The sequence below is a fragment of the Numenius arquata genome, chromosome 5 (assembly GCF_964106895.1).
Source record: "Numenius arquata chromosome 5, bNumArq3.hap1.1, whole genome shotgun sequence".
Taxonomy (NCBI): Eukaryota; Metazoa; Chordata; class Aves; order Charadriiformes; family Scolopacidae; genus Numenius; species Numenius arquata.
In genome coordinates this window covers 55,957,705-55,970,093 of record NC_133580.1, presented here as the reverse complement: position 1 = coordinate 55,970,093, position 12,389 = coordinate 55,957,705, and the positions used below count along the sequence as shown (strand labels likewise).

General features: G+C 44.9%; 1 protein-coding gene across 1 annotated transcript; it reads right to left on the bottom strand.

The window, feature by feature from the left end:
* Positions 1-1,729: 1,729 nt before the first annotated feature.
* On the bottom strand, positions 1,730-3,067 carry ADRA2C (adrenoceptor alpha 2C). Its single transcript, XM_074147928.1, has one exon. The coding sequence runs from the start codon at positions 3,065-3,067 to the stop codon at positions 1,730-1,732; it is 1,338 nt and encodes a 445-aa protein (XP_074004029.1).
* Positions 3,068-12,389: the final 9,322 nt, after the last annotated feature.

Below are 12,389 nucleotides of genomic sequence, written 5' to 3'. Positions count from 1 at the left end.
GGGATATCTAATGATTCTTAGGTATAGATATGAGATTTTGTTCTATCTTTCAAAGAGCTGTTTACTATGGAAAGGTTCACTTGAGGCAGATGCCAAATCCTGCTGCCTGTGGAAGGAGTGATACACATAAATGGAGCAGTATTTACCCCACAAACAGAAGACACACCTTGCAGCAGCACAGCTGGAGAGGGGATGTAAACGCTCAGCTGAGTCTTACACTCGGTATATTTTCAGTGGCGAATGTACAGACACCAGTCCGTGTCTCTCATTCTCTTCATTACAGTTTATGACATTTTATAAACCCATGGGAAATATTATTTGCTTTAATAACTATTCAAACTCTTCTCCCCTCTTTCCTCCCCTCAAAAAAATCCTCTGAAATCATAAACTAGAAATGCAAACAGGAAAAGGGAAAGAAAGCAGCATTAATATTAAAGGTTTGGAACAGGCTGCACGTTCTTTTGAGATTGGTTCACAAACACCACTGACAATCTGCAATGTATGCTTGTCATTAAAAAAAATAAATATAATGGATTTAGTTGGTCTAAGACTGTAAATACACAGGATTTAAAGACCTTAGTGCTGTGGTGATTGCTTTTCCTCTGAAAATCTGCATAGCAGACTGCCTCCAACTGCCTGTCTGAGAACGAGAGCAGCACGCATCCAGCCCCTGAGATAAGCCTTTTGAGGGGGACCTAAAAAGAGGGGAAAAAAGTTCCCCAGGGCACATGCACGCTGACCTGGTTGGAAATATGATTTTTTTTTTTCTTTTAACTCAGAAAATATTAGTTGAGTTCACAAAAATGATTTTTTCCCACTACCTGCTCCAGAACAGTGAGGTGCTTAAGCTACTGATCTGAGAGGGATGGAGCAGCTTACTGGCCGACAGTCCAGCAGGGGGAAATAAGGTCATGGGGTGCATGTGCTCTTTTTCATACTTCATGAAAACATGCAAGACTCCCAGGTTTGTCCCACTGACAAATCAAAAATCATGGGAAGACAGGAAAAACATTTCCCATCCATCTCTATATGCAAAGACCCCTCCAAAGAAAAAGAAACCCCCATGCTTTCCGTGTGACTTAAGCCCTGTGTAAAATCACCATTCAGAAGGTTTTAACAGTACAAAGGTTTATTTAGAAAAGAGTTTGGATTGTTCTTTAGGGTTTTTTTGGCAAACATTTGAATCCTTTCATAACTCAGAAGACTGTTAAGTTCCTGGTACTTTGCACTTTCTTTACCCACATAAGCATTAAAGCCAATTTCTTACTGGGACGAGCCCACCACAGGCCCCAGCTGCTCTATTTATAAATTCTCAAATTTCCACCACCACCGCTGCTTAATCCTTTCCTCTTGATGTCTCTGCTTGTTTTCCCACAAAATTCCAGAGCCCATAAAAGCCTCACTGTCTCCCAAACTCAGTGTCTTAGCTTATTTTCCTCTGCAGACTCCCCATACCCTCCGTCAGGGTTCAAAGATGATCACTGCGTTCCCCATTTACCCACTCCAGCACCGCTCCTTCAGCACCGCATCGCCATTCTCTACCACAGTGAATGCCCTCGGCCACCCTGACACTATCCCTGTACCCCACACCACCACTCTGCACCACCGAGGGGGCGAGCCCTCTGTAAGCCCAAACCCCACATTCTCTTCCTTCCCTTCTTTTTCAGCATAGAGCCTTCTCCTTCTCTTTTAACTCCACTCCTGCTCAAGGTAAATCCATCCCTCCAGCTCAGTGCCGGAAGTTCTTCTTCTTCTTCTTAAAGAGAATGTGTTTAAAGGACCTGCGGAAGTCCTGGTTGAAGATGGTGTAGATGACTGGGTTGAGGGAGCTATTGCAATACCCAATCCAGAAGAAGAACTTGAAGAGAGTCTCGGGAACCTCACAGGCCTCCCGGCAAATACCATAGAGGCTGTAGCTGAAGAAGAAAGGGAACCAGCAAACTACAAAGACCCCCATGACCACGGCCAGCACAAAAGTGAAGCGTTTTTCCCGGGCCTGGGTGACTTTCTTACGGCAGATGCTGCTACGCTTCCGGCGACGGCGGTATGAGAAGAACTGCATGGAGCGATTGCTAGAGCGGGACAGACGGCTACTAGAGTGCTTGGAGGAATATGAGTAGGAGAAGGACTGGCTCTTGCTGCTTTTGCGGGGATGCTCCTCCCGGCTCCGCCTCCGTCTGCTCTCTGAGGTGCTGCTCTCATCCAGCTCAATGTCCTCCAGTTCAGAGGCTTTGCGCCAGTGGTGCACTGAGTAATGTCCATTCTCTCCCAGCTGCATCCTCAGGGACGTGCAGCCCCCAGCAGCGCGGCTCAAGCCATTCTCAGTCTGGGAGGACCCCTCTGGCATTGTACGCTTCTCAGAGAGGGTCCTGGTCCTTAGCTTGGCCACACGGTAGATGCGGATATAGACCAACACCATGATGAGGCAGGGCGCAAAGAAAGAGCCAATGCAAGAAGAGAGGATGTACCATGTCTCGTCATTGAGCTTGCACTGGGGAAAGACATCTCCTTCAGGGTCCCGGTACATGGAGATCAATGGTGGGAAGGAGATGACAGCTGAAATGAGCCAGACAGTGAGGATGATGGCCTTGATCCGCCGGGGGGTCCGTTTGAGGTTGTACTCCACCGCCTGTGTGACCGACCAATACCTGTCGAGGCTGATGGCGCACAGGTGGACAATGGAGGAGGTGCAGAAGAGCACGTCCAGCGCCAGGTAAATGTTACACCAAGCCTTGCCGAAGTACCAGTAATTCATAAGCTCGTTAGCTAAGGAGAAAGGCATGACCAAGGTAGCCACCAGGATGTCCGCGCTGGCCAGGGACACCAGGAAGAGGTTCTGGGGGGCTCTCAGCGCCCGGCTGGTGAGCACCGCTATCACCACCAGCACGTTGCCCACGATGGTGAAGACGATGAGGAAGCCCACCACCGCCGCCAGGCTGGCCACGGCCGCCGGGGAGTAGGGGGAGGGCGGCTGCAGAAGGGCCGAGGAGGACGGCGAGGAGGGGGGCAGCGCCAGGGACTCGTTGGGGGAGCCCAGGCTGGTGTTCACCACCAGCAGCAGATCCATGGTGGGTGTGCGGGTCGCCGGCGTCCTAGAGAGCCCCGCGGAGCCCCCGCCCCGCCCCGCCGCCCCGCCGCCGCCGCCCCGCCGCCCTCATCGCCCCCCGCCAACGGTCCAACGGCCGCCCCGCCGCGCGGCTCCCAACGGCTGAAGCCGCCCGCCTCTCCCCGCCGGCCCCTCAGGGCAGGGCCGGACAGCGCCGCCCCGCCGCGGCAGGGAGGGCGGCAGCGCTGCCTCCGCCCGGCCACCGGCGAGGGTACAGCGGGGCACGGCTGGCCCCCGCCGCCCGACCGGTCATGCCCGGCTCCGCGCAGCCCTCGGCTCCGGCGGAGACACCGCCCGGCCAACGGGAGTCCCCGGCGGGAGCTGGATCCTCGCAGGGAGCAGGGTCCGAGGCGGCAGCGGCGGCGGCATCAAGTCCCATGGAGAGCGGCGCCCGGCGCCCCCGCTCCGGCGGCGCGGCAGCGCGCTCTCGGCGAAGTCGCGGCTGCCCGGCGGCTCCGTCCTAGTCTTGCATCGCGCTCCCAATCGGCGGCGTGCCCCGCCGCCGCCCCGCGCATGCTCAGTCCCGCCAGGTGAGGCCGCCGCGCCCGCCTCGGCGGAACACCCCGGCGGGCGGAAAAACCGCCCCGAGCGTCTCCGCTGCCGTCGGTGCCCCCGCGCCGGGGAGCCACCCAGGCGGCCGGCGGCCGGGCTGCCCTCTCTTCCCCGCTGCGGTGGCAGCGGCTGGCGCGACACCCCGCGCTTCCCCGCCGCTCGGCGGACCGGCAGGTGTTTCTCCCCGCCGCGGCGCGGCTCTGAGGGGAAGCGGCCCTGGCGGAGGCCGCCCCGGGGCGGGGGAGACCGAGGGAGGTAGAAGTTGTCGGTGCCATGAGAAGCGGCGCCGGGTTGAGCTGCCGGGAGCGCGGCGGCGGGGTGGTCGTCGCCAGCCTCGGGCGCTAGGGGGCGGCCTTGCCCGCCCGCGTGAAGCGGGCAGCCGTTACCGGCCGGCGGGAGCCGCGCCGCCCTGAGGGGACCGCGCAGGGCGGGGGCTTCACCGCTTGTTTCGGGAACACGTAGCGATGTACGAGCACAGGTTTAGTGCGGGTTCACCTAGAGCAGGCGGGGCAGGAACGCATCCAGGAAGGTTTTGAATATCTCCAGAGAAGGAGACTCCACAACCTCTCTGGGCAGCCTGTTCCAGTGCTCTGGCACCCTCAAAGTACAGAAGTTTTTCCTCATGTTGAGATGGAATTTCCCGTGTTCCAGTTTGTGCCCGTTGTCCCTTGTCCCGTCGCCACTGAAAAGAGTCTGGTCCTGTCCTCTTGACACCTGCCCTTTAGATATTTATAATATGGGAAAGAAAGCATAGAGGAAACTTAAGAGTGCTATGTCCGCTATTTGGACTTTGGGACTTTCTCTGAAAGACAGGAGAGATCGATACTGTCAGTAGCCGTTGGTAGCCGGTGCAGAAGGACCTGGCTCACTCTGCTCCCTCCCAGCAGTGGAGCTGTGAGCTCCCCTCTTGCGTGCCTGCTGTGAGAGGTCTGAGGGACACGTCTTCAGACCTCCTTTGCTGACAGCCCTGTGACTTACATTACCTTCTTTTGGAGAGAAAATTTGAGAACTGACAATAAAAATGAAGCCAGGGCCACTTTAATGCCCCTTTGTTTAGCTGAACCTGCCCAACGGAAGGTAGAAGAATGTAGTTCTTCAGCCCTGGTCTGTGGTGGTACATGATCCTGAGAAAAGCCACAGCCCTGTGCTAGAGAATACATTCTCTCTTCCCAGGTCTCTTCCTCCACCCACTCTCCGTACACCCCCCAGTCCCCATCTGGAGGTTGCCTGTGTGACACTGTGAGGTTAGGGTTACAAAAAGATAAAGAGAGCAGCCATATACGCAGAGTGCCTCTGCTGGGAGCCAGTCCTTGGCGGGTGTCTGGATTTTGGATCACAAGTTCTTCAAAGCAAGGACTGTCCCACTGGTCTCTTTGCTGCTGTGCTTGCTTTTGTTGTGCCATGCTTCACAGAGCCTGTGCTTATAAAATACTACAGTGTGTAGCTCTAACCACAGGATTAGCTGTGCTCATTTCAGGTGAGCCAGAATATGAATTCATCCACAGCCAGCTAATTTGCTTTAAATCCAGAGTAAAGTATTCCTTTTATGCTGCGTGGTGACATTACTGGCTTGGGTGGCATGGGTGCTTTTTCCCATTGTGGCATTGTAAAAGGTCCAGTGAAAGAGGTAGATATCTACGGCAGGACTCGCAGGGCACAGCAGTGCTGAAAACCGCAGCCTGGCTGGATTCCATGGGTAGTACCTAGTTTTGGAGCTGCCTAAACTCCTTCATCGTCATCCTGCTGACTTCTAAAGAGCGGAACCTGAGGTTTTGCCTATGGGCATTCCCAGTCTGAGCAGCTGGTTTATGCCTCCCTCCTGCGGTCCATCTGGACCCAGAAATGCAGTGTCCCTAGCTCTTGGGAGGGTCGCAGTCTGGTACACATGTTCTGCCTCCTACTCCCAGGATCATATTCTTTATGATGCAAAACTGGGAGTAGTGAAGGCCATATACTCAAGAGAACTTTTCCTTCACTGTGTAACATTTAAAATAATAAAATACTTGATACTGTAATGGTCCCCAAGTTGAACAGCCTGGGACCTTGGGGAGTGATAAGGGATACTCTGATTCCAGTTACCCTTTTGGTGCAACGAGCGCTGGCTCCTCTGTTCTCTGTCCGTTTGTGTAGGTTCATGGACTGGATTATGAAGAGTTGGAAGTGAATATGCTTAGCTCTGAGAGGAGGGGAAATTCCTCTGGAGATTAGATCTAATTAATCTGTTTTGCAAGCAATTTACTCTGAAGTTTTTTTTTTTTTCATTTGAAAACTAACAAGCATGTTGTGACTGCATCTAAAAGAGAAAGGACATAATGTTGAAACTAAACTTTGTAAGGTAACAAAAAGACAACAATAAGACTGAGATGCAGAAGCAGTAATCAGCTAAACTACCAAAGCATAACATATAGAACAAAATGAAATAGAAATCTGATGCCCCCTCAAGTCCTCCTAAATAGATAAGCAATCTGATAAGGAGCGCTCTTTAAAAGAGTTTGCAAAGCCACAGGAAGATTAAATCAATGGAGGCTGAGGTTAGTATAGTTCAAACATGAAGTAAATGGCACATTTTTAACATGAAACCCAAGTAACCACTGAAGCAGCTTCCTAATATTTGTGGTCAGTTGTTCATGTTTGAAAGTTTCATAATGGTATCTATGAACTGAGAGGACAAGGTGCAGGAATTTACAGTCTAACCTTTGATGTGACAGGCATTAGGCAGAAAGCTAGAACGTATGATCTAACTGGTTCCATCTGGGTTTAAAATATAGTGAATGCAAACTGCAAAATCACATGAACATTTGGTATTCGGCAACTAACTGTCAAAAATGGGGTATATAAGCCCCGTGATATTCAATTCCCTTACTAGGGTAATTAAGAAGTCAGACTGACCAAGTATGTCTTGAAGTTGTATGAACTAAACTTGAACTAAACTTCCAGCTAATGATTTGGAGCTTCAGATTAAAAGGGTTGAAGCTTTTCAAGACTTATCTTTGCTCAAAATAAATCAATGCAGAGGTTTTATTAACAAAAGGAATGAGGCAAACAAATGTCTGAGCAATTATTTGGCATTTCTAATGAGGAGATGCCAACTGGGATACGGAATAAATTAAAAATAAATTGGGAGCAAAATATCCATGTTTTTTTGTGGTTTCTTTGGCACCAAAGTTGCACTGTGATGCAGAAACAATTCAGTACATATCTCCACTGAAGCCAGGGAAGTAGTGTTTGGGTTTTCATGTATGTAACTGAAATCCAAATGTATCAGATATACTGTACCTCCTCCTTCAAACCTGTCTTATTATAATTTATATCATTAAGTCATCACAATTGTAACTATGCTATTAAATGCAATTCTGTACATTTTTTGAAAAGAATCCCTCCCTCCACAGAGGAATCAGTGTTATCATTTATATATCATTTATAGAGGAAATATGTCAGCTTTGTTAATAAAGGGAGTGATACTTGATTTTCAGTGGGAACTGCATTCCTTACTTCTCCCTTGTGACTTTGAAAATGTGTCTTAGATAAACACAAAGGTTTATAGGACAGCCTGATTTACTAAACACCTGGAAGTGCTCTCTAATCTCTCCAACTAAGCTTTACATCAATTGGCAAAATTATGCAGTCTTATCAGCTGTACAGGAAACTTTCTGCTGACAAAATATTCTGTACATCTATGTACTTTCTGAAACACTATTTTCCTTATAAACCTGCTCAGGATACCATGGTCAAATAGAACGGGTTAGCAAAATCTCCATAAGTAGTTAAAAGAGATAAGCTGCAGTACAAACCATGTGATAGCAAAATGGGATAGCAAAGTGGCCTGTCATGGATTTTGAAAGAAAGGAACTAAATATAGGAAAAGCGACAGTTACTCTGGAGGGGAGTACAGGTCCTTCAAAACATAAATATTGTTATCAAGGGAAAGCTTGTGAAATTCTGTAGCATTACATGGACGTTAAGCTGTAAATTCAGAAAAGAACCCAGGGTAAACTTTTAGTATCCACAAATGGAGCCAAATTTTCAAAAGACCTAAGCGTCATCCTGCTTCCATTGCGATGTTCATGACAACATCTGTTCGTGTTTTCCTTTGACAAATGAAAACTGAACTCTTTGGTAAATCTAGGCATCACCTGACCTTTTGTTTGAAAATGCAATTTGGACCAATTACGTTCTTTCTTTCTTAACTGTTAACTTTCTTAACTGTCATTTCTGCCCCCCCCAGATTAATCACAAGGCAATTTTAAATCCTAAAGATTTATTTGAAGCCTTCCACAAAATAGGAATGAGTGTTTGGGAAAATAATACTACAGAATTTTTTATTTATTTGTGAATATTTGAAACATTCAATGAAAAACACGGGAATCTAAATGGGTCTCAGAAGCCACTTGTTTTTTGTTTTTAAAAGCAACTTTTGGACTTGAGCATCTTGGTCAGGTTTTTTTTTTTTTTAGCATGATGTCAAGAGAAGGAGAAAATTTTGATTGAAATGAGTGTTTGAAACTCATTCTTCTGTATGAAAGAATATTTCAGGACAATTAAGGGATCAAGACCAAATCAAACCCAGTGTATTTGTTATTTTTTGCCTTGATGTAAAACTAAAAATCACCATGTTGAAATTAGCATTATGCTTCAGCTAAAATTGAATGAAGAAATGTATTGGTTCAGCTCCCTAATGCCATTTTTCTTCTTTCATATATTTGTAACCCTTTTTCATGCTCTTCCTAAACAGTGTCGTTGTTGTTAAGACTATAAACCAGAAGTCAAATGACGTTAGTCAGCCATATCCTGTCTGGCTCATTTCTGGAAGTCTTTTTGGCTTTTGTTAAGAGGATCACGTCAACCATAACTGTGTTGCCGAGTGCCATTGATTCAGCCCTTTGGAACCAAACCTGGGGCTACTGCAGAACTATTTGTTTGATTCTCCCTATTACTGGAGAGTCATGAAAAATAGATCTATGTCCCCTCTCTTCCTTTTTCCTATTTGTACTGTTTCCATTATCTGTACTCATTTTAAGGCTTCTTCATTTCTTATTTATTTAGTCAGTACTTTAAATAGCCTTCACAGACACCTGTACTGATAGCTGTGCCATTTGCGCAGGATAAGTGCATTATTTTTCTGGGACTCTGCACTGTATTTGAAGACTCTTCCCCTTGATTTCAGTGTTTTTTTAGTCATGCAAGACTTCTGCACAGTCTATGGGAAGTACTTAGTTTATTGTTCTGAACTTATATCAAGCATGCATTTATTTGCATTTTGAATGAGGTTATGCAAGTTTGTAAAAGCTTCAGCTTCTAAATAGAGAAAATTCTGTGTAGATAATTTGTCATCTGTGACATTGCCTATCTCTAATTTATTAATTGTAGGGCCTGTTTGGCATAAGTGTAAGACAGCCTTTTTCATGACATATTTTCAAATGATTTAGTTAGGAGACAGATTTTGGCTACAAACCCTTATATCTCTGCTCTCTTCATTTCTGTTGGAATACCCATTTCTGCAGTGATGATCAAATAACAGAATCCATTCCAACGGATTTTAGTGAAGGTGGGGGAGAAGATGACACAGTCTTTGTCACCAAGGTTCGTCACCTCCCAGCTGCACCTACTTCATGACATGCCTCTGCTTAATATTCTGAATCGCCATCCGAGGGGTTTCAAAGGATGGTACTACTTGCCGTGACAATCCGTTATTAAATCAAACCCATGCAGTTCATGGCAAGAGGCATCTATCACCTTGTACATTGTTCTACCATGCTTTGTAGGAGGAAGATCTTGTCTGCACAAGATCAATCAGAGCAAATGTTGCCATGTTTCCTGTGTCTGCTATTAGTGGCAATTTCAATGCAGTATAGTTGACTACACTGAAGACTTTCCATGGGAACAAGAGCAGCTATTATTTCTGCTTCACATCAAACCTTAGGGACATATCCAAATATCATGTTGTCCTTTTCATTTCCCGATATCTATGCTATAGTGATTTGAATCATATTTGTTAGTTTAGCATTCGTCTACTTCCAGAGGCTGCTTTAAGCTCATGAAGATTTGATTTCTTCAAGACAGGCATCAAGTTCTGCCAACTTTCACTAGCAAAATAAGGTATTTTTTCTTGGAGTGTTTGGGAGGTGTTCTGTCTTTCTGTTCTTTTGTTCCTCTAAAATAAGGTGAGGTTTGTTTTTTCCAGTCATTACTCCTCACTGCACTTTCCTTGTTGTGGCTTAAAAACTCCAGTAAGTCTTTAAACTCTTTGATAAAATGTTCTCATGTCTCCCTTCAGTGCTGCCATTTATGCTTTCAGTGCCTGTCTATCAACAGAGCCTCTTTTATCCTTTTTTGGCTGATCTTTTTACTGCTTTATCTTTATCCCTGTATTCCTTTTTTCTTTGTTTACTTTTCTGTCCTTAATGTATTGAGTAGATTTAACTTATCTTGCCTTTTTTTCTGTAATAGCATCCCATGTGGCATTGCTAATCCACTCTTCTTTCCTAGTTTTAATAAAGAACAATCTCTGCTGTATTAATATAAAATTTACAAATGGCTTCCCATTCTTTTTGTATAATGTCAAACACAGTTTCTGCCATATCTGAAAGCTTATTTGAATGTTACAACTGCAAATCATTCCTTATGTATTCATCCTTCATTTTAGAGCTATTAATCTTTCTTGCAATATTTTTTCTGATATTTTTTTCATTTTCATGGTGGTTATGTATAATTGATGCTCATATGCCCCCAGTGTCTATGAGTTTCATCATATACAGAAAAGAGCTACCTGATTTCTAGTAATGCTATCAGAGGAAATCCAGCATTTCTTCATGTATTTAATTTCCAGGGAATATTGTCCCTCCACCAAAAAGGACAATTTAATCAAGAAGCCTTTTCACAATTATCAAGTGAGCCTTTACTGTATATACACTGTATCTGTCAAGTCAACATATCATTGATGTCACACTGGACCTTGCTAGTAAAGACCAGTAAAAGCCCTGTAAAGAATATTACTCTTTTCCTTATCATATTCATTTGTTCCACCTTGGTATTAGATGATAGTCATTTTCACACGTGCACTTCAAATATTGCCAAGAATTACGATACTCTCTCTGTGTTATAATATTTCACTTCTTTGATGACTTGAAACTATTTCCAGCCTGTGTTACAAGTTGTATAGTCCAGAAAGGAGCCCAAAATTGGGAATGAGTTGGGAGTAGTGACTTCTAGCAGGCATTACCTCCCTGCTACAGCAGTATCTCTCGGTACACTTTAAGCAATCCGCTGAAGAATCACCTGCAGGTCAAAGAGATGCATTTGACATTTTACTGTCTATTTTGGATTTGGACTCAAGCATGTGATTCAAATTATGCATGTCCTTCTGTGTTTTGATGAATGGGGCCTTATATTTAGAAATGGCAAATCAGTAAATATCAGTAAATAACCCACTGTCAGCAAAGTTTTAAAGTGAAAAAGGCTCATTAGAAGGATCTTACAAAGCAGAAAAGGTGTCATAAAATTAATTCTTAAGTTGTTCAACTCATTCTTACTCATGTTTGACAGTAAGAAGGATTAGGCAAGGAAGAGATGGAGAGAGGAAGCAAGGGAGGGAGAGGAAAGAAGGAAGGGAGGGATGAAACCACTGCTTTTATTCTCTCTTCACAAAATATCTGAGGATTATGGACTCGTGCTGTGATTTTTCTTATCTTAGCCATTTTTTCAACATCTGCAGTAGTTTGTATTCTATGTTTTTATCTAGGCTAATGGCAATCATCAAGAATATTTGGTAAAACATTTCAAAAATTGTATTGTACCTTTAGGAACAAATAATCTACTGAATGTGGTAAACATAGGCTTTTCCAAATATTAATAGTTTAACTCACAAAAGATGCACAGCAGGAGCATCAGCAAGTACTGTAGCCTGCTATTATCTTTCATGCAAAGGAAACATTGATTTCAAGTTCACAGAAAGTTCAGGATATCAAAAAGGTATAACTCATTGAAATCATCGATTAGCAGCAGGAAGACTATAATCAATCAGAAACCTACAGTATCTGTTACTAGTCCTTGATCATTTAGGTTACTGCAGCTATTGGAAATGAAAGCTGGTTTAGCATAATATTTAACATTCCCTTATTTGTATTCTACTTGCTTGTCATAGCTGTGTGAGATTCAGCTAACTCTAACAATCTTTCAGTCTTGAAAATGAAAACACAGAAGCCATACAAATTAACTATAGGTCATACAAAGGAAAAAATTAATACTGAAGAAGTTTTATTAACACTGTGCAGAATCAAAATTTAACTCAAACTCTTGAATTGGCATTAGTCCTTAAGAAACATGACTGCCTGATTGAGAGCTCAGTGCAGAAAAGCTCTCTACTTAGATAGGAAAGTTTACCCAAATGTAGTGTACCAGCATAAACATTAAATACCAACACATATGCACTATTATTATAAAGAGACTAAATAGACAGAACCACAGAATGATATGGTGTTGGAAGGGACCTCTAGAGATCATCTAGTCCAACCCCCGTGCCAGAGCAGGTCCTCCTAGAGCAGGTTGCACAGGAATGTGTCCAGGCGGGTTTTGAATGTCTTCAGAGACAGAGACTCCACCACCTCCCTGGGCAGCGTATTCCAGTGTTCTGTCACTCTCAAAGTAAAGAAGTTCCTCCTCATGTTTAGATGGAACTTCCTATGTTCAAGTTTGTGCCCATTATGTCTTGTCCTGTCACTGGGCACCACTGAAA

What these genes read in the sequence shown, in the direction of transcription:
- ADRA2C (XM_074147928.1), bottom strand. Translation starts at nt 3,067, where the DNA reads ATGGATCTGCTGCTGGTGGTGAACACCAGCCTGGGCTCCCCCAACGAG.